The following is a 26612-nucleotide window of genomic DNA, read 5'->3' as shown; positions in this document are numbered from 1 at the left end:
TCATGTTCATTCACTTCCTTAGGTCAAGCTGGTTTCAGGATTGGTACCTTGCTAAAGGAAAAATCACTGAGAAAATGAGGGCATAAAGAAAAATGCAAACTGAGATGCATTTTATGAATCTGTATTTTATTTTATTTTATTTTATTTTATTTTATTTTATTTTATTTTATTTTATTTTATTTTACAGGCAGAGTGGACAGAGAGAGAGAGAGAGAGAGAGAGAAAGGTCTTCCTTTTGCCGTTGGTTCACCCTCCAATGGCCGCCGTGGCCGGTGCGCTGTGGCCGGTGCACCGCGCCTATCTGAAGGCAGGAGCCAGGAGCCGGGTGCTTCTCCTGGTCTCCCATTGGGTGCAGGGCCCAAGCACTTGGGCCATCCTCCACTGCCCTCCCGGGCCACAGCAGAGAGCTGGCCTGGAAGAGGGGCAACCGGGACAGAATCCGGTGCCCCGAATGGGACTAGAACGCGGTGTGCCGGCGCCATTAGGCGGAGGATTAGCCTATTGAGCTGCGGCGCCGGCCATGAATCTGCATTTTAAGCATCCTATTCATTTACCTCTGTTCTTGCTTTTAGGGGAATAACTGTTCCACCCAGAGGACACAGATTTACAAAACAGACTCTTTCGGGCCTAAGGGCCCACACAGCACAGTGAAAATGGAGAAAACACACATCTGTCCGGTACATGAAATGACACAAAGCTAGTCCTGTCTCTCCTTGCTCTGCTGTTTGAGCTTGTGTGGGATTTGGGTGTGGGGGGTCCAAGTTAAAACTCTGGAGGCCTCTGACACCTCCTGTGCTAAAGGCTATCTGGAGGATCACCAAAGAATTCTGTTTTCTGCAGTGTAATTTAAAACCCGTCTGGAGAAAAGGAAATAGAAAAAAATTTCTGGCTTACCTACAGCATTGTACCTTTGGTGACATGGGAACAACCCAGTGTTACTTGGTCGGCAAGGCAGGTTAACCTGATGTTTTCCGCTCAGGATAAGTATAAGTGTAAATCTTGGGGAAAAATAACTGGAGGATGTAAATCTACTATAAATCTTGCCAGATTAAGACTGGGCTTTCTATGTGAAATCTTCTAGTGTTTAGCACTAACCTCAGGGCCTGCTCCCATCTTCTGCAACACAACCCAGGGCCTGGGGCCTTGCCACGAGGTGGAGTGAGCAGAGAGGGCTGCAGCCCAGAACTTCCTACTCAGCAGCCTGGGAGAGTGCAGAAGCCCTGTGTGATCTGACCAGGTTCACTGAGGAGCAGCTGTCCAGTCATCTTTTAAGCTGTTCTCGCTTAACTGCACAGCATGCTAAGCAAAGACGTGAATGAGGACATCTGATGCTGCTGTGTCCAGCGAAACACAGAGAACAGCACAAGATTAGTCCGTTCCTAAGACAAGCAGCTAGTCCTGCAACTTGAAAGAAAACTCAGAAAAGCACATGTTGGGAGCATCCTTTGGCCTCCCCTGGTTTAGGGACATACCTCTTCCACGGTCTCGTCCTGCGGAGTGGCGGCGCTGTCGTCGGAGTCCTTCTGTGAGCCAGCGTCGGCGCTCTTGCGGACCTCCCTGCTCTTCTTGTGCTTGTGAGCCAGCTTCTTTACGTGCCCATCGGCCTTGCCGCTGCTGAGCCGCCGCACAGGGCTGGTGAGCCACTTGCGCAGGGTGTTTCCTGGCCGCTTGGGGCCTGGTGAACTCTGGACCCCGATCATGTGGGGCTGCAGGGATGCGACGGAAGCAGGAGGACTGGCATCGTTACTGGACACGGACAACGAGTCTGGTGGGATGAGAACAAAGAGGGAGCTTTACTAATGATGTGCAGTCACTCCCGGGGCCAAAGGTCATGCCATCTGCTGCCCGTGTTAGTCCCCCACATTGTGTGGGAAGCTCAGTTGGATCCCAGAAGCTTTGCCTGTTGGCTTTACAAGATTGAGCCAATCCTTCTCTCTCACAGACACACTTCTTAAAGTTTATCAAACCTGGGTTTTTGCCAGATACGAGTTTTCTCAAGATGCACTGTGCCTCCAGAGACATCTGAATCACCAATCCTGAGTGCCAGCAGCACCATCGTGATAGAAGTGTCACAAATCATTTACAGTATCACAGACACTAAAGGACACACTCATAAAATTATCTTTGCCCATTTCCTTGATCAGTAAAAGCCAAGAAGACAATTTTAAAGAAAAATATGTTTTAGCTACATAAACAGACATACTTATCTGTTTGAAAAATGTGTTCATTTGACCCATAGCCAGCAAATACAACGTTGTAATTGCAACTATAAAAAATAGCACAGATTTGCCCTGGCCAGACTTTGTCACATACAACACCCAGCTGGAGACACCAGTAGCCATGGAAGAAGGCACAGCAGGGTGGTCACCTGGAGAGCCAGGTCAGCAGCTGGACCACACAGGTCCATGGCGGCTTCACCTGCAGCCTCCACAAAGTCATCTGTCATGTTGGGACAGACACATCAAAGAGGGACACAAAGCAACAGCATGTTTTAAAATCAATCAGAGGAGAAGGAGTCTTCCTCAAACAGTCAAAATATCTTACAGAAATCATATCCAAACCAAGCTTCTCAGTGGATCTTAAAAATTAAATGCAGTCCACGCTGGGTTGATGACTGCTCTGCAACAGCAGACCTGACAGACTCACGGAGATATGCGAGGTGCTGCTTCCCAACCTGAAAACAGCCGCGCACACTGTGCGGCCCCCTTCCCAAGAACGTGAGGAAAGGCTCCAGCACCGTGACAGGGACCAAAATGCTTTAGTTGGAATGAGGAAGGTCACAGTCAGCCACTATGCTTGCTATTTTCTTAAATCTTTTTTAGTCTTAAAAATACACTAAAACGAACCTTTGGAAACAGTCTTTCACTCAGACACAGGACTAATGAAGCAGATTCCCCTCTGCGGCACTGGAGACCACCGGGTACTGCGGTCAGAAGTTTCAGCAGAGCCCACGCCTGGGGCCATGACGCAATGTCCAGTAACCAGCAGGTGCCCACTACATGCTCCAGACGCCAGGATTAGACAGTGGTGCCCGTCTAACTGCCATCCCACACTTTCCTCCACCCACGGTGCAGGTTGGTACAGGGTATAATTTTCGTAAATAGATAATGTGTTTTCAGGAGAAATCAGTCATTCTTAGAAATGTATTTATTTTCTCAGAGGCAGACTTTGGTTCAAAACAAACCAGTATCTGTTAAAGAGTAATCACCACCACTGTGCTCTTCCCCCATGGATGCATGTATGTTACATGTGTGTATGGTACATTTAAGTATATTTTTTTCACAATACTTTAAATTTACTTTTAAATGAAGAGTTATTAAACATTTCCACACCAGTCTCATTTTTCCTAGGAACAATCTGGATGAGGTAGGATAGAATGACATCATCAAGTCAACCTTATTCCTAGGAACCTTCTTGGGTGCTCGCTTGGGTTAAAGGGCAAGTGAGGGAGACACAGTCCCCAGCCTCAGGCACTCTTGATGTAGTGACAACAGGAAGGACAAATGAAAGTGAGGGTTTGGATAATCACAGGCAGATGGTAATTTATTCAACTAGTATTTTATTTTTAGCATCAACTATTAGCAGGACACTGTGCTCTGCAGCAGGTGGCAGATTTCAGAGTCGTTTTACCGGGTTGTGACTCAGTGCCAAGCACAGCACTTGCACTGGACAGAGATAAATAACCACTTGTTTCTTCAGCCATGAGACCTACCACAGAGTGTTTTCTGGATCGCAGGATTATCAGATACTACAGGCAAGGTACAAACCTAGATAGGGGTTAAGAAGATGGAGACACAGGAGGGGGCGGATCACGGAAGACTTCCCGGAGGAAGCCCCAGTGCTGCCTCTGAGCGAATCCCATAGTATGAGATCAAGAGGAAGTAAGCTCCACAAGGCAGGGGGCCCCCTCTGCCCTGTGACCTGATATGCTCACAGTGCCTGGCATATAGTACATGTACGTTAAGAACTGAGCTGCAGAATCAGAAATCACCAGCTTAAAGAAACAGGGCAAGCTGAGTCACAGCCCATAGTTTAAGAACAGCTATTGCTTTGGCAAATACTCGCGAGGCTGAATAGCTACACAGGACAAAGAACCATGGAGGTGGCATATGGTAGAGGCAGAGACAACCTGTCAGGCTTGAGATGTGAGGTCTCACCAATAGATCCCTGTTGTTTCTCAGATGAAATGAAGGGGGCAAGAAAAAGACCCAGGCCCGTTTACTTTAATCACGTTCATGAGAACAGGAAAACCTCCACGCCAATAAATCAATCCACAGATGTTTCTGAGCCTAAAAGTGAGACTCTGAGGGGATTTGGCATGGGAGCAACACAGCACAGACTAGGAACCCTAAGTGAGACAAGGTGGGGAACTGTGACATGGTCCCTTTGTCCACCCAGACTGGCAGTGATGGAAGAGGGTACGTGCAGTGTAGGCAGGGAAGCCCTGATGCATACAGATCCTTCCACTGTTCAGCAGACCCTGTGGGCCTCTGCATGCAGCATAGCACGAACCACAGTCAATTAATAATGCTTTGTGGACCCAGCTGGCCATACAAGGATGATTCTCAGGGCACTTTAGCCTAGCCTGGGAAAGGAGTTGGTGGTTGTACAAATGGCTCAAAAAGAAAAAGAAATGAGACACGTCACTTCCCAGCTTCTTTCTGTGAGCTCAGCTGCGCAGGATTTGGTTCTCTGCCCTTTGGGAAGCAGGTTCAAAAGCGATTTCCTGCTCCCCTGACAAGTCAAGCATTAGAAACATGGCTGCAGCCTCAACAGTCCATCCTAGAACCAGGAAGGAACTGAGATGCCCGATGCAGTGCCTCAGATGAACATGAACAATTCTGCGCACTGCTCCTGGGGAGCCAGTGAGCAGTTCTCTTCCTGATTTCCTACGGAGCAAGTCATGGAGGTGATGTTATTTCATGTCAATGGAATATTCTATTAGAAAGATGCCAGCAGCAGTCACAAACAAAAATGTTTTGTAGAATTATTTCACTTTGAAAAACATCTTGTTTCAGAAGTCTGAAAATGCAGGCAGAAAATGTCCTTGTATGTCTCTGAGCTTGACGGAGATTCTGTCTGGTGCAAATCTGATGCATGTCATAATTTTGGTGATCAGCAATAAAAAAACAAGCAAAACAAAAGTAAAAAAATCTAATTATTGTTTGTTTTTAGTAATGCTCAATTTTTCATGCGACTAGACTCTGAAAAAATAAATTATATTTTTTCTTTTCTCTATAGCAATTCCTTTTGCATGAATCAATAGATTATAACTGCAAATGTGCTCTTTGCTGGGTTGTGCCATAAATTAGAAGTTTAAAAAGCTTCAAAAAATTTTTTAAAGATTTATTTATTTATTTGAAAGTCAGAGTTACACAGAGAGGAGAGGCAGAGGCAGAGGGAGAGAGAGAAAGAGGGAGAGAGAGGTCTTCCCTCCGTCAGCTCAGTCCCCAATTGGCTTCAATGGCCAGAGCTGTGCCGACCTGAAGCCAGGAGCCAGGAGCTTCTTCTGGGTCTCCCATGCAGGTGCAGGGGCCCAAGGACTTGGGACATCTTCTACTGCTTTCCCAGGCCAGGGCAGAGAGCCGGATCGGAAGTGGAGCAGCCGGGCCTTGAACCGGCATCCATATGGGATGCCAGTGCTTCAGGCCAGGGCATTAACCTGTTGTACCACAGCGCTGGCCCCTCAAACTTTTTCAACTTAGTACAATCACTATGCCTGTTACCATGAAGAACAGACTTTGCCCATTGGACCAGACCTGCTCTGCTGCAAATTTTGAATTAAATCACAAGTTCTGGTATTGCTAGTGGAATTAAGGCCTCCAATAGCAGTGGGCATAAAATAAGCACACAGCTTTAGAACTGTTTGCTCTCTTGGGAAAGATCTTGAGTCACTGGCAGCACACACATGTGTTTCCCAGAAGAGGCCCTGGTAGCGGCTGACACAGGAATGGGCTGTCCACACTGGAGCCAGAGCACACAGTGCAGACATTAGCCTTGCACAGGGCATGCAAGCTCCTGCCCTCCAGCACAGTGCCCTCACCTTTTCCCTGGGGATCTGTGCAAGGAGGGGACTCCCTAGAAGCAGAATGTCTGCACAACCAGCCCACGAATCCATCTTCCTACTGGGGTAGCGTCTGCCTGGAGAGGAAGTCAACCATGACCCTTAGGCTCCAGGTTTCGTGTGGGTGGGCACCATGTCTGGCTTGTTTACAGGGACACGCCCAGCTGCTAACAGGCTGCCTGGAATAGCATTAGAGCTTAGTAAGTGGGTATATGTTGAATAAATGACAAACAGGTGAGTGAACCAACCAGCTACAAACTATTTCTCAGTTTCCCTTCCCCAGCCTAAGCTCACTATTGATCATTTGGGTCAATCACTGTGAACAGTGATGTCCTGAGTTAGTGGAATAACCGGATCAGGCTGGAGATGAACCACAAGTGATATCTAAATTGTAGGCAAACTCAAGAGTTTGTTAATTACACACTTCTAAGACAATTATTCCGAGCACACCAAGGCCATCCTCCTGTAACCTGTCCTCCCTCCCTGCCTCACGCTTGCCTTCTCCCAAGGAAGAGCCCAGGTAGGTGCCCACCATTTGAGGCAGCAGTGGCAGATAAAACTGCACGACCAAAGAAGCACCATGAAACTCATTTGTGGCTCAAACTATGTTTGTTCTTGCTTCCCATTTCCAGTTACTTTTGTCTTCCTCTTAACAATGACCTTCTTGGAAGAAAAAGTTAACTCTCAATCCTGATTCTCCATGCTCCCCCTTCCCTCCAACTTTCCTGTATGGGAATACCTTCATTCACACTGGTACCAGTGTGCTGGGAAACCCACTGTTGGCAGGCCCAGAGGAAGATCAATCAGGGACGTCAGGAAGAACCCTGGATCCTTGGAGGGTCTGTATCTGGCTCTGACCCTCCCACTCGGCAGCAAAACAATGGGCATGTGAGTTCCCCCATTTCATGTGGCTGTTAACAGGACCAAAGGAAGTGAAGGGAATGAATGGACCTTAGGCACTCTAAGGTGGCTGTGCCACCAGGATGACAGTAGGTCAGAACTCAGTACACTGAATTAGGGTCAACTCCGAGTACCCAGACTATGAGTGAGTTTTATAATAATACGCCTAGGATAGTGTCTAGGATGTATTAACGATCATTTTTAGATGAAGGATGAATTAAATAAACCTGGACGAGTCACTTCATTTTTTAAAAAAGAAAGCTGTCCCTTATTAAGTGGATGAAGCAGACACAGCATTAACACAAACCATCAGCACATCAGTCACTTAGAGATGTTCAAGTGTCCACACGAGGAAGCCATTCGTGATCTGCTTGGTGCCCAAAGCAGCAAAAACCAATTCAAGATTCTCTCTTAAATGGAGGGGAAAATCCTCACATAGATGGCTTCTCCACTTAAATCAGGGTTCACACAAAGTCCATGCTAGGTTTCTTTTTAAAATAAAGAAAGAAAAAAGAGGAAAGAAAGCAAGAGTTCTGACCTTTAGCCCCATACAGGAAAGAGTTTCCCCACGTGAACACACACAATGCCAGAACTGCTGGGAGAAGAGAAATCTCCTTCTAGCCCAAGTCTGTAAACTTGGGACATCTGTGATTAATAAAAGCACTTTTTTTTTAATTTAAGAAAAAAAGGAAAAAGGACTGTGTCTTGCTAGTTGCAGACTAAGAAGGATCACATTCCATTTTAACTCTCTCGTTTTCATGCTGGAAGAGTCTTAACGGTGCCAAGTGCTGTCGAGTGTGACTGAACTGCTGGGTATGGTGCCTAACTGAACTGGAAACCCCAGCCCCCGAATTTCAAAGTGGTTCTCCCTCTGCATTTCGTCTACTTCACACTCTGCGTAGCAGGTAAGCTCAGGAGGCAGGGATTTTGGCTGACCGGTTCACACCGTGTAGCTGGAGTTTAAAGTCTCCTTTGCTCATGCAGGTGTGCAGGATTTGCTGAGTGAGCACCTGACAGATGGCAGTCAAGGCCATGGGGCCAGGGCTCCAGGGGCATGGACATCTGACAAGCCAATGGCTGTCTTTTGCTTCAGTTTCCTGATATGTAAATGACAGTGACTCCTCTTGCTTTCCCAGGCTGCTGAGGGGAAGAAGTACAAAAAGGTCTTTGTAAATTTAACAACTTTGTTTTTCACTTAGAAAAGAAAAATTGCAAAAGGCCAAAAAGGAAGTAGGACAACATGGAGCAAGGAGATGTCCCATCAGAGGGACGAGCACCCCAGGCCCTGCAGGGATGGGGAATGCCTGGCCTCTCTGGACTACTGGGGTCACAGGTTTTACAATGGCATGGGCACCATGCAGATGTGGTGACAAGCACCCCTTCACTTCACCATGCCAACAAAGTGTAAGCCACAGGATGGATGCTGACAGTCATGTCGTGTCCCATGAGGCACGGCCACCATGTAGACACATGCATTCAACGTTGGGAGACTTTCCAATAAACATGTGTCTCACATTCCAAATTCTCCCTCCACAGTCTCCCCAAATGACTTTAGCTGATTTGTTTTGAAGATAATTTCATCTTTCTGTCCATTGCAGGTGTTAAAAAATACCTGTCAAATGAACAATGCAATGCTTGATAAAATCTGACCAGGTTAAGCACGACTCAGAGGTGAAGTCCCAAAGTGGGGTTTGTGTTGTGGCCGAGCAGGTCAAGTTGCTGCTGTGATGCCGACAATCCCAACAATCCCATATGGGTAGTAGTTCTATTCCCGGGTGCTCGCCTACAATCCAGCTCCCTGCTTATGTGCCGGGGAAAGGAGCAGAAGATTGTCCAAGTATTTGGGTCCTGCACCAAAGCAGGAGACCCAGATGGCGTTCTAAGGCTCCTGGATTTGGCCTAGCCCAGCCCTGGTTGTTGTGGCCATTTAAGGAGTGAACCAGTCGATGGAAGACTGATCGATCTCTCTCTCTCTTATCCCCTCTAATTCTGCCTTTCAAATAAAAATAAATACATCTTTTAAAAAAGTCCCAAAGCAAAAGGCTATTCTGCAATTCTGGTTTTAAGGACTTAAATGTCCATTTAGCAGTTACTGCCATGTGCTCAAGAAAGAGAATTCAAAGACCCTTTGGGGCAGCTGCTTCTAATGTGTGAAAATAATTCCAACAGACTATTTGAGAATGGGCTGGGTTTAGCCAGATGTACCCAGCTCATGCCAGTTTCTCAAATCTCTGTCTCATCAAGAATTCAATGTAGCAACTGGCATTCTTGTTCAATAAGGATCTTCTATCCCAGGGAGGTTGTAATGTGCACATGAAAATCAGGTTTTAAATTCACAAGCGATAGGCAAGTTGACAGCATATGACTGTGAGTTGGTTCAAATACTCTGGAGCAAAATTTGAGTAAATGATTTTCACTGCTATACTCTGAATGGAAGTTGAATTTTTGGCTTTTAAAATCAAGATAAGTTTTCTTTTTCTTAAAAAAAAAAAAAGACTGAAGTGAACTGGCAACTGTCTCACAGATCACAGGGAAAGTGAGCTAAGCTAAGTTCTTCCTCCAGATGCATGTCCTAAGGACCCATTTTCTCTGTTTTGTGCAGGGATTTCAATCATCTCACAGGTCATGAATATTAACTTACAAAGATGACAAATGAGACAAAGCTGGGGTACTACCTGGAGAATTTTAGGAAAGGAGGAGGAAACTGACCTGCTAGAGATAAAGTTTCCTGTTAGGTGGTTTGGGATACAGAGCAAGTATTTTTATAGGATTTCTCCAAATCTAGATCTGTATTCTGTCTGTGAATGTCTGAAAGCTTTCTGGATGACTTCTGTCCTCTCACTCCAGTTACCTTGCTCTTCCATGGGCTTCACTACTGTTCGTGTGCGAGTGCTGCTGAGACTGACTTTGTTCCTCAGCAAGACAAGGAGCCACTGGGGCCCAAACACCATGCGGGTCCTGGACCCTGATTCCCAGGGACTTCTCTGCTTCTCCGCAGGGCTGCAATTGCCATGCTGATATCGTGTCAGGACAGGAAACAATCTTTTAAAACACCAGAAGCTGTCGAACAGCACTGAGTACAACTCTGGGGGATGGTAGTGACTGAAAGAAGGCAAGAGAATATTAAAAGCCAATTATATTTATATTTTACCATTTGCTGCAGAATGGGTTCCTAATGTAAAAAAATGTGAACTTCGTGTCCACTGTCAAATATGATGTGAACACAGAAAACACAAAGGAGAAAGATAAATTTCTCAGCTTTTTTTTTTCCCCTCATAATCCCTAGATTCAACCAGGGGCCCAGCACAGCATCGCTGGGGGTCACACTATAATGAAGAACACATGGTCTTTGCTGCCTGAGAAAATACACATAAATGACCAACACATCCTTGTCCCCTGCACAGCCTCTCCCAGGCATTCACACAGAGCATTCACAGCAGCCACCCCCTGGGTGACCCCTGAATGCCCACAGTGTAACCTTGGCATCAACTGAAACCAACTTGGTAAAATACAACTGCTCTACCTGTTTCTTTGGGAAGATTGAAAGTGAACACACACACACACACACACACACTGCTCTGTGTTCTAGTCTCCGCCAGTCATGTCTTGCAGACAGCAGCCTCCCACTCAACTCCCTGCATGCAGAGGGCTCTGGCTGCAAGGCCTGTTGTGTCCACCCACCCAAGAGAAGCTGCACGTGCAAAAGTATCCTTCTGACTCTGGGAGACTGTGTAAGTGCTGTTTCTGAAACCACTTAAAACATTACAAAAGGGGCAATGCTGTGGTGTAGTGGGTAAAGCTGTTGCCTGCAGTGTCGGCATCCTATATGGAAGCCAGTTTGAGACCCAGCTGCTCCACTTCCAATCCAGTTCTCTGCTATGGGCTGGGAGAGCAGAAGATGGCCCAAGTGCACCCATGTGGGAGACCAGGAAGAAGCTCCTGGCTCCTGGCTTTGGATCGGCCCAGTTCCAGCTGCTGAAACCATTTGGGGAGTGAACCGTGGATGGAAGACTTTCTTTCTCTTTCTCTGCCTCTGCCTCTCTGTAACTGACTTTCAAGGAAATAAATAAATCTTTAAAAAAAATTACAGAAGAATAAGAAAGCTTGGCTCTGTCAAATGCAAAACTTCCAGCATCAGTTTCCCTCTCACACTTAATCCTGCAGAGAATGCATACCTTTGGCATTTTAATCAGCAAACCATATCTTTTTAAAGCTTATCTTTTTATGTTCAGCACTGGAGTTTCCCATAAAGAGAAGCGATGAGTTTGAATAGCAGGAAACACAGATGGCAGAATACTGTGCTTGGCCACTCAGATGAACAGGACCCCAACCTACTGGCAAAGTGGACATTTACTAATACCTTGGAAATGAAATAATGCAGGCAATCATGAATGATGGTGGATGACAAAGAGGATGGGTTAGCCTGGGGCAACCTCACAGGACTCGACCTACCAGCTCATCTAATGGATCAGCAAGGCTCTGGGTACAAATAGGGCTGCAGAGGGAGGACAGTGATCATCAGGCTGCTGGCATCCTAAAAATAAGACCTTGGTGATGGTTTTATCTTGTGGCTAGAGCGCTGGAGAGGGCAACAGGCCAGTATAAACAGGCCAGTATAAAATTTGAGCCAACTCTGGACTTTCTCTGCATCCTCTGGATACTGGACAGAGGCCACAGTCCACTCAGACCTGCTGCCTGTATGGCTGGTCCTGCCTCTCTCACAGCTCCTCCACAGGTGGGACAGCCAGAACCAGGCGGGAGACTCCAAGGGGAGACTGCTCTTCTGGCAGACACCCAAACACTGTTCAAATCATACTGTTATGAAAAGAATTGTGTTGTAAACATTACTTCTTTTTCCTTTTAAACCCTGCTTTTATGTTGGAGCTTACTTTTTACTGTGCTCCTTCTCTGCTCTGGACTTTATCTGGGAGAGGTTCCAGTCTGTATTCCTGTCTCCTTGGAGAGATAGGGTAATTCTCACTGCTTTTCTTCATGGTAGCCAGCCCCTAAATACATTCTTAGGGAGAATGAGCAGCAGGCTTTTTCTGCCACCAAAGTCTGAGCTATCACAGACAGGAAAAAAAAATCCCTGAGCAAGAATCTGGTCAGTGATGACCAGGTGGGGATTTGTAGCCATTCCCAACCTTTGCACAAAGATAATAGCAGACACTTCAGGATAGCCTCCCTTGATGGAAGGTACTTTCCCAAAACACAACCAACCCCTAAAACCACACAGAAACAGGATCAGAAAGGTACACATTTCGGCCACACCTTCTAACCTGGCCCCATCCTCATCATCCTGTGCAGTGTATACTTCCCCAGCAAGTCTGGGGAGAAGTGAGGAGGGGAAAGGTGACCCAAACTGGCCCTTACTACGCAGGACCTTCTCCAGCCAACAAGCAGCTGCCCTGCCCATATCAGCTGGCGAGGCACTGCTCCTGGGAGAACAGGTGCCATCCCCTCCTACCATAGAGCAACATATAGAAGCTCCTGACAAGGGCTGCTCTGGGGAGGTGCAGGAGACCCCATGTCCACCCAGGCACAGCCATACAGGCAATGGTGGTGACACATTGCAGCACTGTGTTGTTCCCGGCTCTGGTCTGTTGAAATGTCCTGGACCTAGGACCTTCTGAATGCTCCTTGTGCCTTTTGGCCTTTTCAGATGTTGAGAGCTTCTTTGTTTCCAAAAAGTCCAATTTTTAAAAAAATTTTAGTTCAAATTAGTTAAAATTAATAAAAGATTATTAGGAAAGCAAATTCAGTGTGTTGACCACACTACGTAGAATTTAGTGTGCTGCTTAACTTAGAGATAATGAGATTCTCTGTTATAAAATAACGGGTTCTTGATTCTTAATTTCTCTGTTTGGGAAGTGATTCCCAAGGCAATACAGTATTTATTATTGCCTTAAATAGACAATTATCATTTGAGGGAACAGAAAGTTAATTATGGGAAATAGGCCATAGCAGGCTGCTCATGCACCATTCCAGCCAGCTGATTCTGCCTTTCAGAGTTCCTAATGCTGGTAAGAAACATGAATGTTTAACTCAGGGGCATAACAGCTCCTGATATTTAACAGTCTTGAGACTGAAAGACTGAATCTTACCTAAAGAAGATCTTCATTTGGAACAACGTTCTACATAATGAGTATTTATACCTTTGGTTCACATTTTCTTATTACTGGCTGAAAAAGTTAAATAATGCAGGCTGCCTGATTGTCGATTTTTCAAGTTGAAATACATCTTTAAACAAATCAGGAACCTCACAAAGATCCTCCCATACAAATGGGTTTAAAAGAACATTCTTCAGTTAGTGGTTTAACTGCATGATTGATTTACTTCAGTGGTGACATACATACATACATTTATTATTATTTTTTTTTTTAAATTAAGACCAGATTCAGAATCTCAGCATGGAAAAGTCTGGTACCTACACTCCAGAAAGTGTATGAATTGCTGAAGAACACAGATAACCAAACTGTGCTATAAACCATGTTCTCATACAGCCACGTAACAATACACTCATTTTTATACAACATTAGGGGGAAAAAACTGGCCTTGGAATGCTCTGCAAGCAGCTTGCCAAGCACTATCAACTTCCCACATCGTCCACGGGGCAGGTTCGCCAAGGCCTCAGTCTCAAGGGGTGGAAGATTAATTTAGAAAGAGTTACAGCTGTGCAGAATGAGGGACCAGATGACTTTTTCTCCCCCAGATTATAAAGCAAACATTTAGTGCATTACATTCTACAGTCCCTGGTTGTTTAGTTCAAAGCCAAAGAAACAAAAGTCCTAACCAATTAGGAACTCTTTCTAAAACTGTATTTTAGTAACACCTCTTCTAAAAGCAAGATGCTGCTCCAATTAAAGCTAATAAGCTCTTGAAAACATAGGATTAAAATACTAACCACAGATTGGAGGGGGCAAAAATCCTGGTGTGTGTGCAGGCATTCTGCACCACATACCAATCTATTCCCAAGCACACAAAGCGTTAAAGGCCACAAGCTCATAACTTCATCCAGGTGGATTTTATGACATCTTGCGCCCCTCACTCCTCTACAAGTACTGAATGGCACTGAATTTTATTTTGCACATTACCATTTTGTAATTTCTTGAGGACTAGAGCCCCACTTTTTTTAGGAAATCACCTACTAAAACAACAGCAATTAAGGAAAAAGAATGCCAACAAGAGGGTTGGAAGGTCTGCATGGGAGTTACCCCGTTTCCGGCATGGGGGTTGAAAGCTCTATCTCCTCGTGCCTCAGGAATAGGCAGCTTTCTAAGAATCTCCCACACCTTCTTGTCAGTAAGTCCTTCCCTGCTTGTCTGTTATCCAGGCCACTGAATAACTGCAGTGAGAAGGGAGGAAGGAAGGGAGGCTGGAGTTATTCCAGGAAGAAACAAAGCAGCCTCAGAAACAAAGGGAATGAAAAGGACGCCTCCGCTAGGAACACCAATTAACGTGCTCATCCTGCCCTGGGCTTAAATTAGTGCCCCACGTATAGAATGGGACTGCCACCAACGGCGGGAGGCAGGCAGTCACAGGAAGCAACCACTCTGAGTGGGCAGGATGGAAAATGACTGAGGCAGGCACTGTATGCCGTCTTTCTTTTTCAGCTGGGAAGACAAAGGGAGCCACATTCAATTTTTAGTTCCTGCATCATAATAAGTACATTCCCTTTTTGCCATTAGAGCCCTTATTCAACTTCACGTGAGATTCTGAATCCTTGGACCACCTCTTAAAATAATCCAGCAGCTTTAAGAGAGAATGCAGGGAGAAGTTGCTAATTGACCTTGTCTCAGAAGTTTTTCTGTGGCTGTGTCCTCATCTGTAAGATGTAAGATCTACTCATAGGTAGCAGTTCATTTCCACTATAGTACAAATAGTTCACTGCAACAAGACGCAACAAACGGAAACTTTTTTCAACTTTGCATCTGAGAAGATGGACAACAGATATGATTTCTTACAGTCAAATATTTAAAGTGCCAATAAGAGGCAACATTAGAAGAAAATGTGTCCACACGTCATCAGGGGTCGGCCCATCATGCTAATTCCCTCTCTGCTGCTCAGTATATATCTCTGAGTTTTCCAATTTTTTTTTTTTTTTTTTTACCATTAGCACATTTCGTTTCAGAGAGACTAGGTATCTTGGGGTGATACACTTACTCACACTTGTATGGTTTTATGTGAGAACTGTGCAAAATTAATGGGCCCATCTGGGCTGTGGCTTCCCAGCCCCTACCACCATTCCTTGCAGACAGGAAGAGGAAATGGAGAAAGCCTCCACGGAGGAACTCCATGGCTCATTACCCCACGCACCCGGAGGACTGCACTGTGTTTATGGACCCCTCGCTTGCCCCAGAGGCCAGCTCTGAGCACCTGGAGGAAATTCTTCAGAATGAAAAGCCATAAATTTGAGTCCCTGGGAGCCCTGGCTGAAGGGATTTAGTTAGCAAAAGCGCCCATACCAAAGAGACAGTGTGGCTGTGGGGGAGGGTGCCCCCTCCCTGTCTGGAGAGGCCGGAATTGCTCCTAACCTGGGATCCGCAGGTCTCCTGGGTGCTTTGGGGGATGGTTACCCTCCAGTCTGTTTTCAGTGTTAACTTCAAAAAGTTTTACTATTTCCAAATTATTCACTCTAAAAAAGGCTGTATTATACTACCAAATTATTTTAAATTTCTTTGCTCTTTGACTGGAAAATACACAAACTCAATGTGGAAGATTAATTTTTTCATAAATATGAGAAAACAAAATTGTAAAATGCACTTTACTTAAAAAAAATCTTTAATGTAGCCCAAAGCTACACTAACCACAGCAGCAAGCACACTCTTATTTTCGGGCAGATGAGGAAACCACATTCAGTGCAACAAAGGTCACTCGGGCCGGGGTGAGCAGGGACAGGAACACTGGAGTTTGGCCTTCTGCAGTAATCAGTGATTCTCACGGTGCCATAATGCACACCCTATCTTCAATTGTGATTCATGGAAAGACACTTAAAGGACAAAGAAGACTTGAGAATAGAATTTAGTCTGCATGGTAACTAGTGTAAAACAACACAGTACCATGATGAGTTCTGTGGTTTTTGTTCATTCATACGAAACCTGACATAGTAGGCAATGACATCCTTAATGTGATTAGGGACATCAATGTCCTTGGATGCTTTCAGAACAGGTCCACATAACATGAGTCAGCAAAGAATGGTCTTTATCCCATACCTGTATTTAGTTTTTGGGAGTTTTCCTTTCCTTTAATGTATAAAAATGGAAACTGCATTGGTGAGAATCCACCCTCCCAACAGCAAAAAGCAAAAACAAAGAAGGCTTGGAGAGAATTCAAGAATTCTAAAGCACACAGTTCACTGTGACTATGGATCTGTTCAGTGTTAATGAGGGTCACTCTACTTCATTTTTCCTTAGTGTAAGTCAGGGAACATGGACAGCACTTTGGATTTCATCAGTCCTAGAAAGGCTGTGCTTACTTCAGAACGAGACCCAATTCAATAGCTCCACTATCTTATCAGTGCAACCAGCCTCTCCCACTGGAACCTTCATGAAAGATAATTTATAGTTTTTCTTGACCTTGCCTTCTCTGGAGTTCTTTTCCTGAAAATTAATGTGCAAGGAAACTCTCCTGGATTATGGCTGAGCAGGTTTTGATGATGGCAATGTCAGCAAGTAAGACAGGCTTGCATGCACATTGCTCCAAGCAAGACTGGTTCAGTTTTTGGAAAGGCAGATGCCCCACTGAACAGGCCAGGAAGCCGAAAAACAGCTTTTACCCAAAGCGCTCCAATAAATGAAGGCCTGGATTGTTTGCAGGCATAAAAAAAGTTTTTGTAGTCACTATTTGATCTGATGAGCATTGTAAAGTGACTTTGAGATTTATTTGTTGGATATTACCCAAATCATTTTTCCTTTTCAAGTCTGATGTGTGTGTATTTGTGTGTGTGTGTGTATTTCCCCATTATCAATTAAATAGGTGGAATCAGAGTATATTAAACTGTCACTCCAATACAGTATTCAGGAAATTATCTTGGAATTACTATAAGGTTCAGAAAGGGATGGACACTCAGTTTTCTGTACATGAGCACGCGTGTGGACGCACACACACACACACACACACACACACACACTCATACTCACACAACAAAAGAATCCCCACCTAACTAGTTTTTCTTTCATCGGTCTTTAACTGTAAAGTGATAATGGCTCTCTCCCTGAAATTGCACGGGTAATCCATCTCTTTGCAAATCTGTGTTCGCTTAAAAATTTTGTGGTGGCACTTTGAAGAACATTAGTTTCCTAACAGAGAACTACCGGGGGGGGGGGGGGGGAGGACATATTTAGAGAACATTAATACCTAACAGCACAATTTTCCTCCAATAAAGCAAGTTTAAGGTAATGTTCCCTCAGAAGTATTCCAAAATAGCTAAAATGCTCCTTGTGCTCAACATTTCATGTCTTCTAAATATCTTAAGATCCCTCATTCCTTAGCAAAATTGCTCACTACAACAACTTGGTGTAAACTTTGGGGATGCTTATGACACTCAGGAAGGGTGCACTATTACTACTCCCATTCTGCAGACAAAGTTCAGTCAGAGTAGGTGATGTACTTGAGACCCAGAGCTGGCTATTGGCTGATACTCTAAAGCAGACTTTTGATGTTACCAACTGTTCTTTCCACCGCACAGAAATTATTTCCAATGAAGAAATCTTAGGCCTCCTCTACCCTAACTGGCCCAGTTCAGGAATTCCTAGTGCCCAGAAGCCCTGATGCACCTACCCAGCTTGGGCACACTTCTCACAAGACAATTCTAGAACAATTAACATAAATATGACTTTAAAACCTATGAACAGTGACATTTAAAAATGTTTTGATAGTTTTGTGAACAAAAATATGAGGAATATTATTGAAAACTGTTGTTTAACAACAAATTCAATATCCACACAGCCAACACTTACCTTCTGAAGGGCCCATGATTCAAAGATAATTTTTTTTCTTTGGTGTTCTTTGCAACACATAGAGGGAGCAGGGCCACTTGCCCCTGAGACGCTGAACACAATTTTCTCCAGTGGGTCTCTCCATCCCAACCACAGTGGAGTTCACCATGGACTGGAAGTGCCTGAACACCCCCGTTCCCCTACCTCCCCAGCTCCTCCTGGCTCTCCATGTCTCACTGCCCACTTCTGAAGTGTATATGATGAACAGCAGTTGGCAAGAAAGTGAGGGCAAACATTACAAATGTGAACCAGGTCAGGGCTGAAATTCTGCTAGAAACCATCCCTGCTGGTCTGCAGGTAAGGCCTGTGAGAAATGCATTTTACTAGCTGCCATGGTCTGGACAGATGTCAAAGGTTCCTGACAGAAAGCTGGCCACACCTAGTGCAACACAGGCAGAGACCTAAGGGGAGCCTCAGACCCAGCTCTTCCTGTATTTTGGTTCTTTTGCATCCTGTTGCATTTTCATCAAAGTACAGCCTTTGCAGGAATCACATTTCCCTTTCTTTTCCACTGGTTTTGTATATACAGTCAGAGTCTGCACATATGCTCCTAGAAGTACAACAGTGATGCTGGAAAAACCCTTCTGCCCCATCTGTCTTCATATTCTCTTATCTTTGGAAAACGAACCAGACAACCTGCATTATTGATGCCGTGACACTGCCATTTTCTCAGGTAATCTGAAAAGCCCCCAACAAAAAATTAAACCTGAAATAGGCCTCAAATCACGTAAAGTGGTAAGAATGCAACTGACAGCACAGATCACTTCAGGCTCTTTATACTCAATCTACCAGAAACTAGGGCTAATCAGATGCAGTGGCCAGATAGGAAAGCTGCTCCTCCACATCCCGCAGCTGAGCAGGGAGCACTGCTCTCAGTTTCCCTCTCACATTCAGGTAGTCAGCATGCAACACACTTCAACCTCAAAGCACCAAACAGTTTTGGTTTAAAGCCCATGTCAATCATGCGGTGGGCACCTGAAAGCACAGAAGCAGAACAAGAAGCTCAGCGCGAGCCATGTACCTAGGTCGAGGATCCAGTACTTGCAGGTGCCTGTCTGCCCGCCGCTGCAGTAGGCTGAGCTGACAGAAGAAAGCGGGTCCAGGGAGTCGATAGGCTTAATTCCGTTCGGCATGGTGAGTAGGGAGCTGACCGAAGGGTAATGGCTCAGATCGCCGATGCTACTCCTCCCTACACGGCAGCCAGAGCTGCTCACTTGGTGGCACAACCAGAGAACAGCTCAGTAAACAGGCAGCCACAGACTGGGAACACCACAGGGACAGGCACAAAGACGGAGTCGTGCAGCTCTGCCAGCGCCAGCAGAGCTGAGCAGCCAATCTCCTCCTCTCCCTCTGCTCTGAGCTCTGTGCGCAGTTGGGTTTCACATGTGGGAATATCCAGACGTGGAGAATTACATTTTACCACACTGACTCTAATTGGAGCTCAAGGAAATTCTTGAGGCTCCCTGGAAACCAGATGTCTCTCCTCTCCTGCACGAGCCAGAGCTGCGATTTCCTTACTCAGTGAGATGTGAAGTGACAGGCAGATGCCCTCCCCACACTAGGCTTTCGGGGCAGCTTCAGGGACTCAGGCTTTGTGTACATCTGGAGGGGGGCCCTCTCAGAGACAGTGCCTCCTGATGGGACATGATAAAAAAGAGGAAGGCAATGGTGCTCTGAGAGCCAACTGGTTACATCACTGTGCTACAACGCCACTCCTCACTTATTAAAAACATACCTTCTTTTCTGCTCTCAGGGAGAGCCACACAAGCAAAAAGAAGTACACTTCCATGTGATCTGGAAGGGAGTTGTTAGTAAAGTGTATCATAGAAGCTCATTTTTGTCTGCTTCAAAAACACAGTACTTTTCTCGGTTTCTACAAATTCTCTCAATTTGAAAGCTTCCTTGTGTTCTCTGCCTTGTTTCACGATGGTTTCCATGGAGAAGAGCCACTGCGTGAGGCTCACACAGAAACCCCAACTTCTCAGTTTCCAGGCTGCGTGAGCCTGCCATCCCTCACTAAGTCTCCAAGCGCATCTCTGCGCTGCACTCTGATGGCCCTGCTCTTGCCCTGGTGTCACCTGGAACGTTCTCCACACATCTAACACCACAGTGCGGCCCTTGGATTCTTTTTTTTTTTTTTTTTTTTTTTTTGACAGGCAGAGTGGACAGTGAGAGAGAGAGACAGAGAAAGAAAGGTCTTCCTTTGCCGTTGGTTCACCCTCCAATGGCCGCCGCTGCAGCCGGCGCACCGCGCTGATCCGATGGCAGGAGCCAGGATCCAGGTGCTTTTCCTGGTCTCCCATGGGGTGCAGGGCCCAAGCACCTGGGCCATCCTCCACTGCACTCCCTGGCCATAGCAGAGAGCTGGCCTGGAAGAGGGGCAACCGGGACAGAATCCGGCGCCCCGACCGGGACTAGAACCCGGTGTGCCGGCGCCGCAAGGTGGAGGATTAGCCTATTGAGCCACGGCGCCGGCCCAGCCCTTGGATTCTTAAACATTTTTTGGGGGTGTGTTTATTTGCTGACCCCTGCACTTAACTTCATGCCCTGTCTTCATGAATTCTTTATATTAACAATTCCTCTCATGTCTGCTTTACCTAGCCTTTTGTTTATTTGTTCTATTGCTGTACTAAAAAGAATGTTCTCCTTTTAACTTTCTCAGTTAAAAAAGGGTTAAATTTTGGTTCCTACCCACTCCTTGCATTTGGCACAAAGAAAATTTTAAAAATTCTCCAAGGAAAAAGAATGTGAAAACATCATGGACTTTCAGTTCCCTGTGCATTTAAGACAACGAATAGTTATAAAACACAAGATGATATATCCAGGGCTCTCCCAGAAAACTGTCTCAGATACTGTAATACTTTTCGACCACAAGCTGCCACAAGATGGGATTTGGCATTTATGGGCCCACATTAGGCCTCATATTCTTAAAAGACCAAAAGTAAAGCATAAGGCTGTTTTCCCTATAAATGGTCCCATGACAGAGCCAGATGGTGTACTTATGCCAGGACCATGGAAGAGGCAGAATTCAGCACAGAGCACTTTTTATACAAGAAAAGAAAACTTTATTACCAAATAAATAACCTCCTCTTTTGTTGGCAAAACACACTACAAATTATGACCTAAAGGAAATCAGCTTAATTGACATTCTAAGGTTTCATTTATGACAACCTTTATTAAATCATTTACTTTGTCGCTGTCCAAAAATACAGACTGCCAAACAAGAGGCATTAATTAAAAATAAAAAATGAGCTGTCAGGGAAATTAATCATTTTATATGTAGTGTAAGTTCTCTATGAAAGAGGATGGGCTTAAGCATAAAAATGAAAGAAATGATTCTGGATAATGATGTATAGGAAATTTCCCCAGTGACTGACCACTTGGAGTTTCAAGTTCACATCTGTCAGAAGGATTCAGCATGTAAGAAATGAGGTAGTGAAAGAATGCACTTTTCTCTTCACTTCCTTTCTCCTGTGCATAGAAGTTGGAGGCTGCAGAGTGGTTCACATATGGCATGGCACTTTATGCAGCAGAAGACAAGATACACTTCACCAGTTAAAGTTGCCACACGACCCTACCTTGAAGAGCGAGACCTAATCTACTTGACTGAGAAACATGGAGCCAGAAGCAATGCCACAGTTAGTACATGAAAGGGATGGGTAAGGAAAGTAGTCCAACACAATTGGCAAAAGCCACCTGGAGGCAGGTTTTGGGCTCCAAGGCTTATTTCTCTCATGGTGGCACGGCTACTAACTTGCTCTAAGCACCTAAACAGACCGAATTCAGGAAAGGAGACACAGCAGTATCCTGGGTAACCTCAGCAGGGAGAACAGAGTAGGGTCGACTCCAGTTAACTGGGAGCAAGTTTTAGAAGAGGTGACTATGTGATGTGACTGGGAAGGAATGGAGAAGTTATTGAGGGCCTTGAGGTAGAACGAGGTGAAAGCTTAGAGTCTATAATCTCATTCTGTCTGCAGTGCGTCCACTTGCAGTGTGAGCACATTATCAAGTAGGAAGGGTGGTCAGGAAATGACGACAATGTGACCATAACCTAGAAAAGGAATAGAACAGTGAGACCAGATCAGAACAGATAGTGCTGAGTTCTGCAAAGAAAGCAGACAGAAATGAAAACTAATTACATGAGATAGGCTCAAGCAAACATTTTTGGCACTTGGCAGAATAGGAGTTATGTAAAATAGAAATTAAAAAGTAGAGTTTGTGAAAGAGAACAAATTCTCTTGCTTGGTATTTTTGAAAAGTTTTTGACATTCTAATTTGATGGCTGGACATATAATTAAAAATGTCACAAAGAGAAGAGAAAACCCACTAAGACAGAGCTTTGAGGACACAGTGTTTGCCTATATGGACCAAAATTATGAGAGGCTGGGAAGATACAAATATCAGTACAATCATCCCTGACTTAAGATCGTTCAACTGAGATTTCTTGACTTTATGATGGTGCCAAAGTATACCTATGCAACCATCATTTTTTACTTTCAGTATTCAATAAATTGTGAAGTATTTAATACTTTATTTTAAAATAAGTGTTACATTATTTAGCCCCAACTCTAGGCTAATATTAAGTATTCTTTGTATGTTTAAGGTAAGACAGACTGAATTGATGTTTGGGAGTAGACTGGGTATATTAAGTACATTTTAAAAGTATGACATTTTCAACTTACAATGGGATTAAGTTAGTAAATATCTGTATTAAGAAAACTGGATGTCAACTCTTAGAATCATGTTTATATTCTACAGACTCTCAAAATAAATATTAAAATCAACCAGGATATGGGAAGTTACAGCTTGAATTGTATCTCTCCAATTCCTATGTTGAAGTTCCAATCCCTCAGGACCTCAGAGCATGACTGTATTTGGAGGCAGGGTCTTCAAAGAAGTCATTAAGTAACAACAAGGTCATTAGGGTGGGCTCTAATCCAAGATGGCTGGGATCCTTATAAGAGGAGGAGACTAGGACACACAGAGGAAGGGCCATGTGGAGACAAAGAGAGAAGACGGCCAACTGCAAACCATGGAGAGAGGCCTAAGAAGAGACCAAACCTGCCAAGACCTTCAGCTTTAACTAGTAGTCTCCAGAAAACAGATATTTATTTATTATTTTATTTATTTATTATTTTTGTAAGAAAATACATTTCTGTTGTTTAAGCCAGGTATTGTGTAGTGCTTTGTTATGGTAGCCCTAACAAACTGTGTGATATGTGTGTGCTCAAAATGGAATACAGATGCAGTAGCAAATGAACGTAGCTGAGAAACAGATCCACATTGAAGTAGATAAGGAAGAAATGGCTTTGAAAAGTGACACTTTTATTCTATGAAGGGTTTTCAAAAAAGTTAATGGAGAACATGTACTATGAAAAAATTATGCATGGTTTTCGAGGCTTTTTTTGGGACCAAAACAAACTCATCTTTTAATTCCATTTTTTTCATGAAATTTTGGAAGTACCTTTGTGTATACTATAAAGTCAAACACAAAAAGAATTGTAAATTTGCTCCTCATGAGAGTATAGGTTAGCAATTCTGAAACTACTCTAGTGAGACTAGGTGGTGTTGAGTTTTAAAGTCATAATTAATAAAGAAAACATTAAATTTCTAACTAGGAGAAAAAAAACTTTTAGACTATGATTGAACAAATAAGAATACTTTGGATAATGAGATCCAGTTGTCTCACTGTCAACAAAAGGTTACAAATAAGGAGGAAGTTTAGAATGAACCCTTTGCAGGGTGATTCCAGTTGGATGTTCCAGAGTGGTATGAACTTTTATCTACATGAATACAAATACTCACAGGGACAAATAGAGGCAGAGAGGGGAGGAGGGAGACAGAGTAGAAGAGTAGATGTTTATGCACATGGGTGGGAACACATACATGTCTGCTGGGGGTGTCCAAGTCTGGGACCACACAGTGATCACATCTAGCGCAAAGGTCTTATTTTTTAAAATCATTCTATGATAAACAGAACCAGAACGGCTTCTTAGAGAAATAGTGGAATTTTGTGCTGTGGTAGGAAAAACACAGATGAGCCTGTCACATCTTGCAGCATCAGAAAAGGGATTGCTCAAAAAATGAGGGAAGCAGATCAACAGCTCCTAATGGCCAAAGCTGGAACAAGTTGAGCAAAATATTGATGATGATGATAACATCAATAATACTGACAACATTAGATTATGAACCATGGAGTAAAATAAATATGCATGTCTCCAACTGATATAATTTAATAAATTTAAAAACTGAGGCAGAGGGATAACTCCCTTACAGATTAATTTCAACTGATAAATTTATAAAGAATGACAAAATTATAAAATACTATTAAGCAAATAATACAGTAATAACTGTTGCAGCAAGAACTATGGAGAGATGCTAAAATTAGTATGGGAAAATATGATGTGAAATGGAATACTAGCATTGTTTAAAAATATCTTTCCACAAGGCATTTATTAATTGTAAAAAGACAACCAAAAACATTACAGTGGAGAAATACTACACACTACTTTAACCAAATATCAAGGTCAACCCTCCAGCAAAAAGACATAGTGGCCCCTTCCTGTGCCCCCTGATGCAATGCACTGAGAAGTACCTGAGTTGTGTTCTTCCTCAAAATGCATATGCCAAATATGAGAAAACATCAAATTCAAATTGGGGAATATCCCATAACAAAAAGAACCAGTATATCTAAAAAGCAGCAAGGTCATAAAAAACAAAAAAACACCGTTGAGTACTACCACTAATTAGAGGATTGGATACTGAGCCAGAAAGAGGACATGAGCACAAAAGCCAGAGATAAGGCCTAGGGCTTAGTTAACAGCATTGTGTCAGGATCTCTGGTCTGCTGTGAACATTTTACTGTGGTTAACTGAGATGCTACTATTGGGGAGCCAGCTACACAGTGCACTGAAATTCTCTGTGCTACTTTTCCAACATTTTTGTAAGCCAAAAGTCGTTTCAAAATAAAAAGTTTTTGAAAATAAAGACAGTTTTGCTTAGATTAGTCAAAAAGAAACTCAAATGGTCATGGTTAAAATCAATGGCATAAAGTTTCATTTTTTCTCATATAAACTTCTCTTGTGATATTTATTCCTTGAATATTTAAAACTAAGACTTCAAGGATGGACATTTGGCCAGCGCCGTGGCTCAATAGGCTAATCCTCCACCTGCGGTGCCGGCACACCGGGTTCTAGTCCCGGTCGGGGCACCAGATTCTGTCCCGGTTGCTCCTCTTCCAGTCCAGCTCTCTGCTGTGGCCAGGGAGTATAGTGGAGGATGGCCCAAGTGATTGGGCCCTGCACCCACATGGGAGACCAGGAGGAAGCACCTGGCTCCTGGCTTCGGATCATCGCGGTGTGCTGGCTGCAGCGGCCACTGGGGGGTGAACCAACGGCAAAGGAAGACCTTTCTCTCTCTCTCTCACTGTCCACTCTGCCTGTCACCAAAAAAAAAAAAAAAAAGATACCCACATCCTGTGTCAGAGCAAATGGGTTTCAGTCCTGGCTATGCCCCTGATTCTAGCTTCCTGCTAATGTGGCAGCAGCAGAGATGGCTCAGGAGGTTGAATCCCTGCCATCTGTGTGAGAGACCTACACTGAGTTCTTAGTTCCAGCTTCTGCCTTAGCCCTGACATGACTATTACAGACATCCGCGGAGTGACCAGCAGATGGGAGCTGTCTGTCTCTCTCTCAATTTTTTTAAGTCAGATTTTTTTTTTAAAGACTTATTTTACTTATTTGAAAGAGTAAAAGAGAGAGAGAGAGAGAGATTTCATCATCTGCTGGTTCACTCTTCAAATGGCCACAACAGTCTAGGCTGGGCCAGGACAAAGCCAGGAGCCTTAAGCTTATTCTGGGTCTCTCACATGAGTGCAGGGGCCCAAGCCCTTGGGCCACCCTCTGCTGCTTTCCCAGGCATATTAGCAGGCAGCAGCCGGGACTCAAACTGGTACCCATATTGGATGCTGGCTTTACAGGTGGCAACTTAACCTGTTATGCCACAATGCTGGCCCCAATATTTTAAAAATTAAAATTAGGACTTTGGTATTCAAGCACCATTCCAACTATTATTCAAGCTCCATTTTAACCATTATTAATCTGCCCATAAATAAATGAGACATTATCATGGTTTCCAAAAGAGGTCTTAAAATAGGAAACAGTAAAAGGGCTCAAAATCCACATGGTGCTTTCAAAATGAGAACTGGAACTATACTTAAAAGAGAGCTAAAACTAAGATGAGCTACAGGATCTGATCTTCCCACTTATATACTGCTTTTTGAAGAAGAAACATATTCATAATCACACAGTTAAGGTAGGATGGAAAGACCTCCAGGGGCCACATTGTGGTGCAGCAGGTTAAGCTGCCACCTTTGTCACCAGCATTCCCATATGAGTCCCGGTTTGAGTCCCAGCTGCTCTCCTTCCAATACAGCTACCTGCTCATGCACCTGGGAAAGCAGTGGAAGATGGCCCAGGTACTTGGATTTCCTGCTACCCGAGTGGGAGACCAGGATGGATTTCCAGTATCCTGGCTTCGGCTTGGTCCTGTATTGCCCTGCGCTGGCAGTTGCTGCCATTTAAGGAGTGAACCAGCAGACAGAAGATCTCTCCCACTCTCTGTAACTCTGCCTTTCAAATAAATAAATATTT

At 44.3% G+C, this 26612-nt stretch overlaps 1 protein-coding gene across 7 annotated transcripts in view; it reads right to left on the bottom strand.

Moving 5' to 3' along the window:
- Nucleotides 1–26612, bottom strand: part of TRIO (trio Rho guanine nucleotide exchange factor) — a 373294-nt gene that overhangs the window by 45427 nt on the left and 301255 nt on the right. For all 7 annotated transcript variants that reach the window (XM_070056594.1, XM_070056595.1, XM_070056597.1 and 4 more), the window contains one exon: nucleotides 1473–1765. In XM_070056594.1, coding sequence (XP_069912695.1) covers nucleotides 1473–1765 — 293 coding nt within the window. The remainder of the gene's footprint in view (nucleotides 1–1472; nucleotides 1766–26612) is intronic.

This window comes from Oryctolagus cuniculus, chromosome 14 (assembly GCF_964237555.1).
Source record: "Oryctolagus cuniculus chromosome 14, mOryCun1.1, whole genome shotgun sequence".
In the NCBI taxonomy this organism is placed as follows: Eukaryota; Metazoa; Chordata; class Mammalia; order Lagomorpha; family Leporidae; genus Oryctolagus; species Oryctolagus cuniculus.
This window is presented reverse-complemented; position numbering and strand designations above follow the sequence as displayed.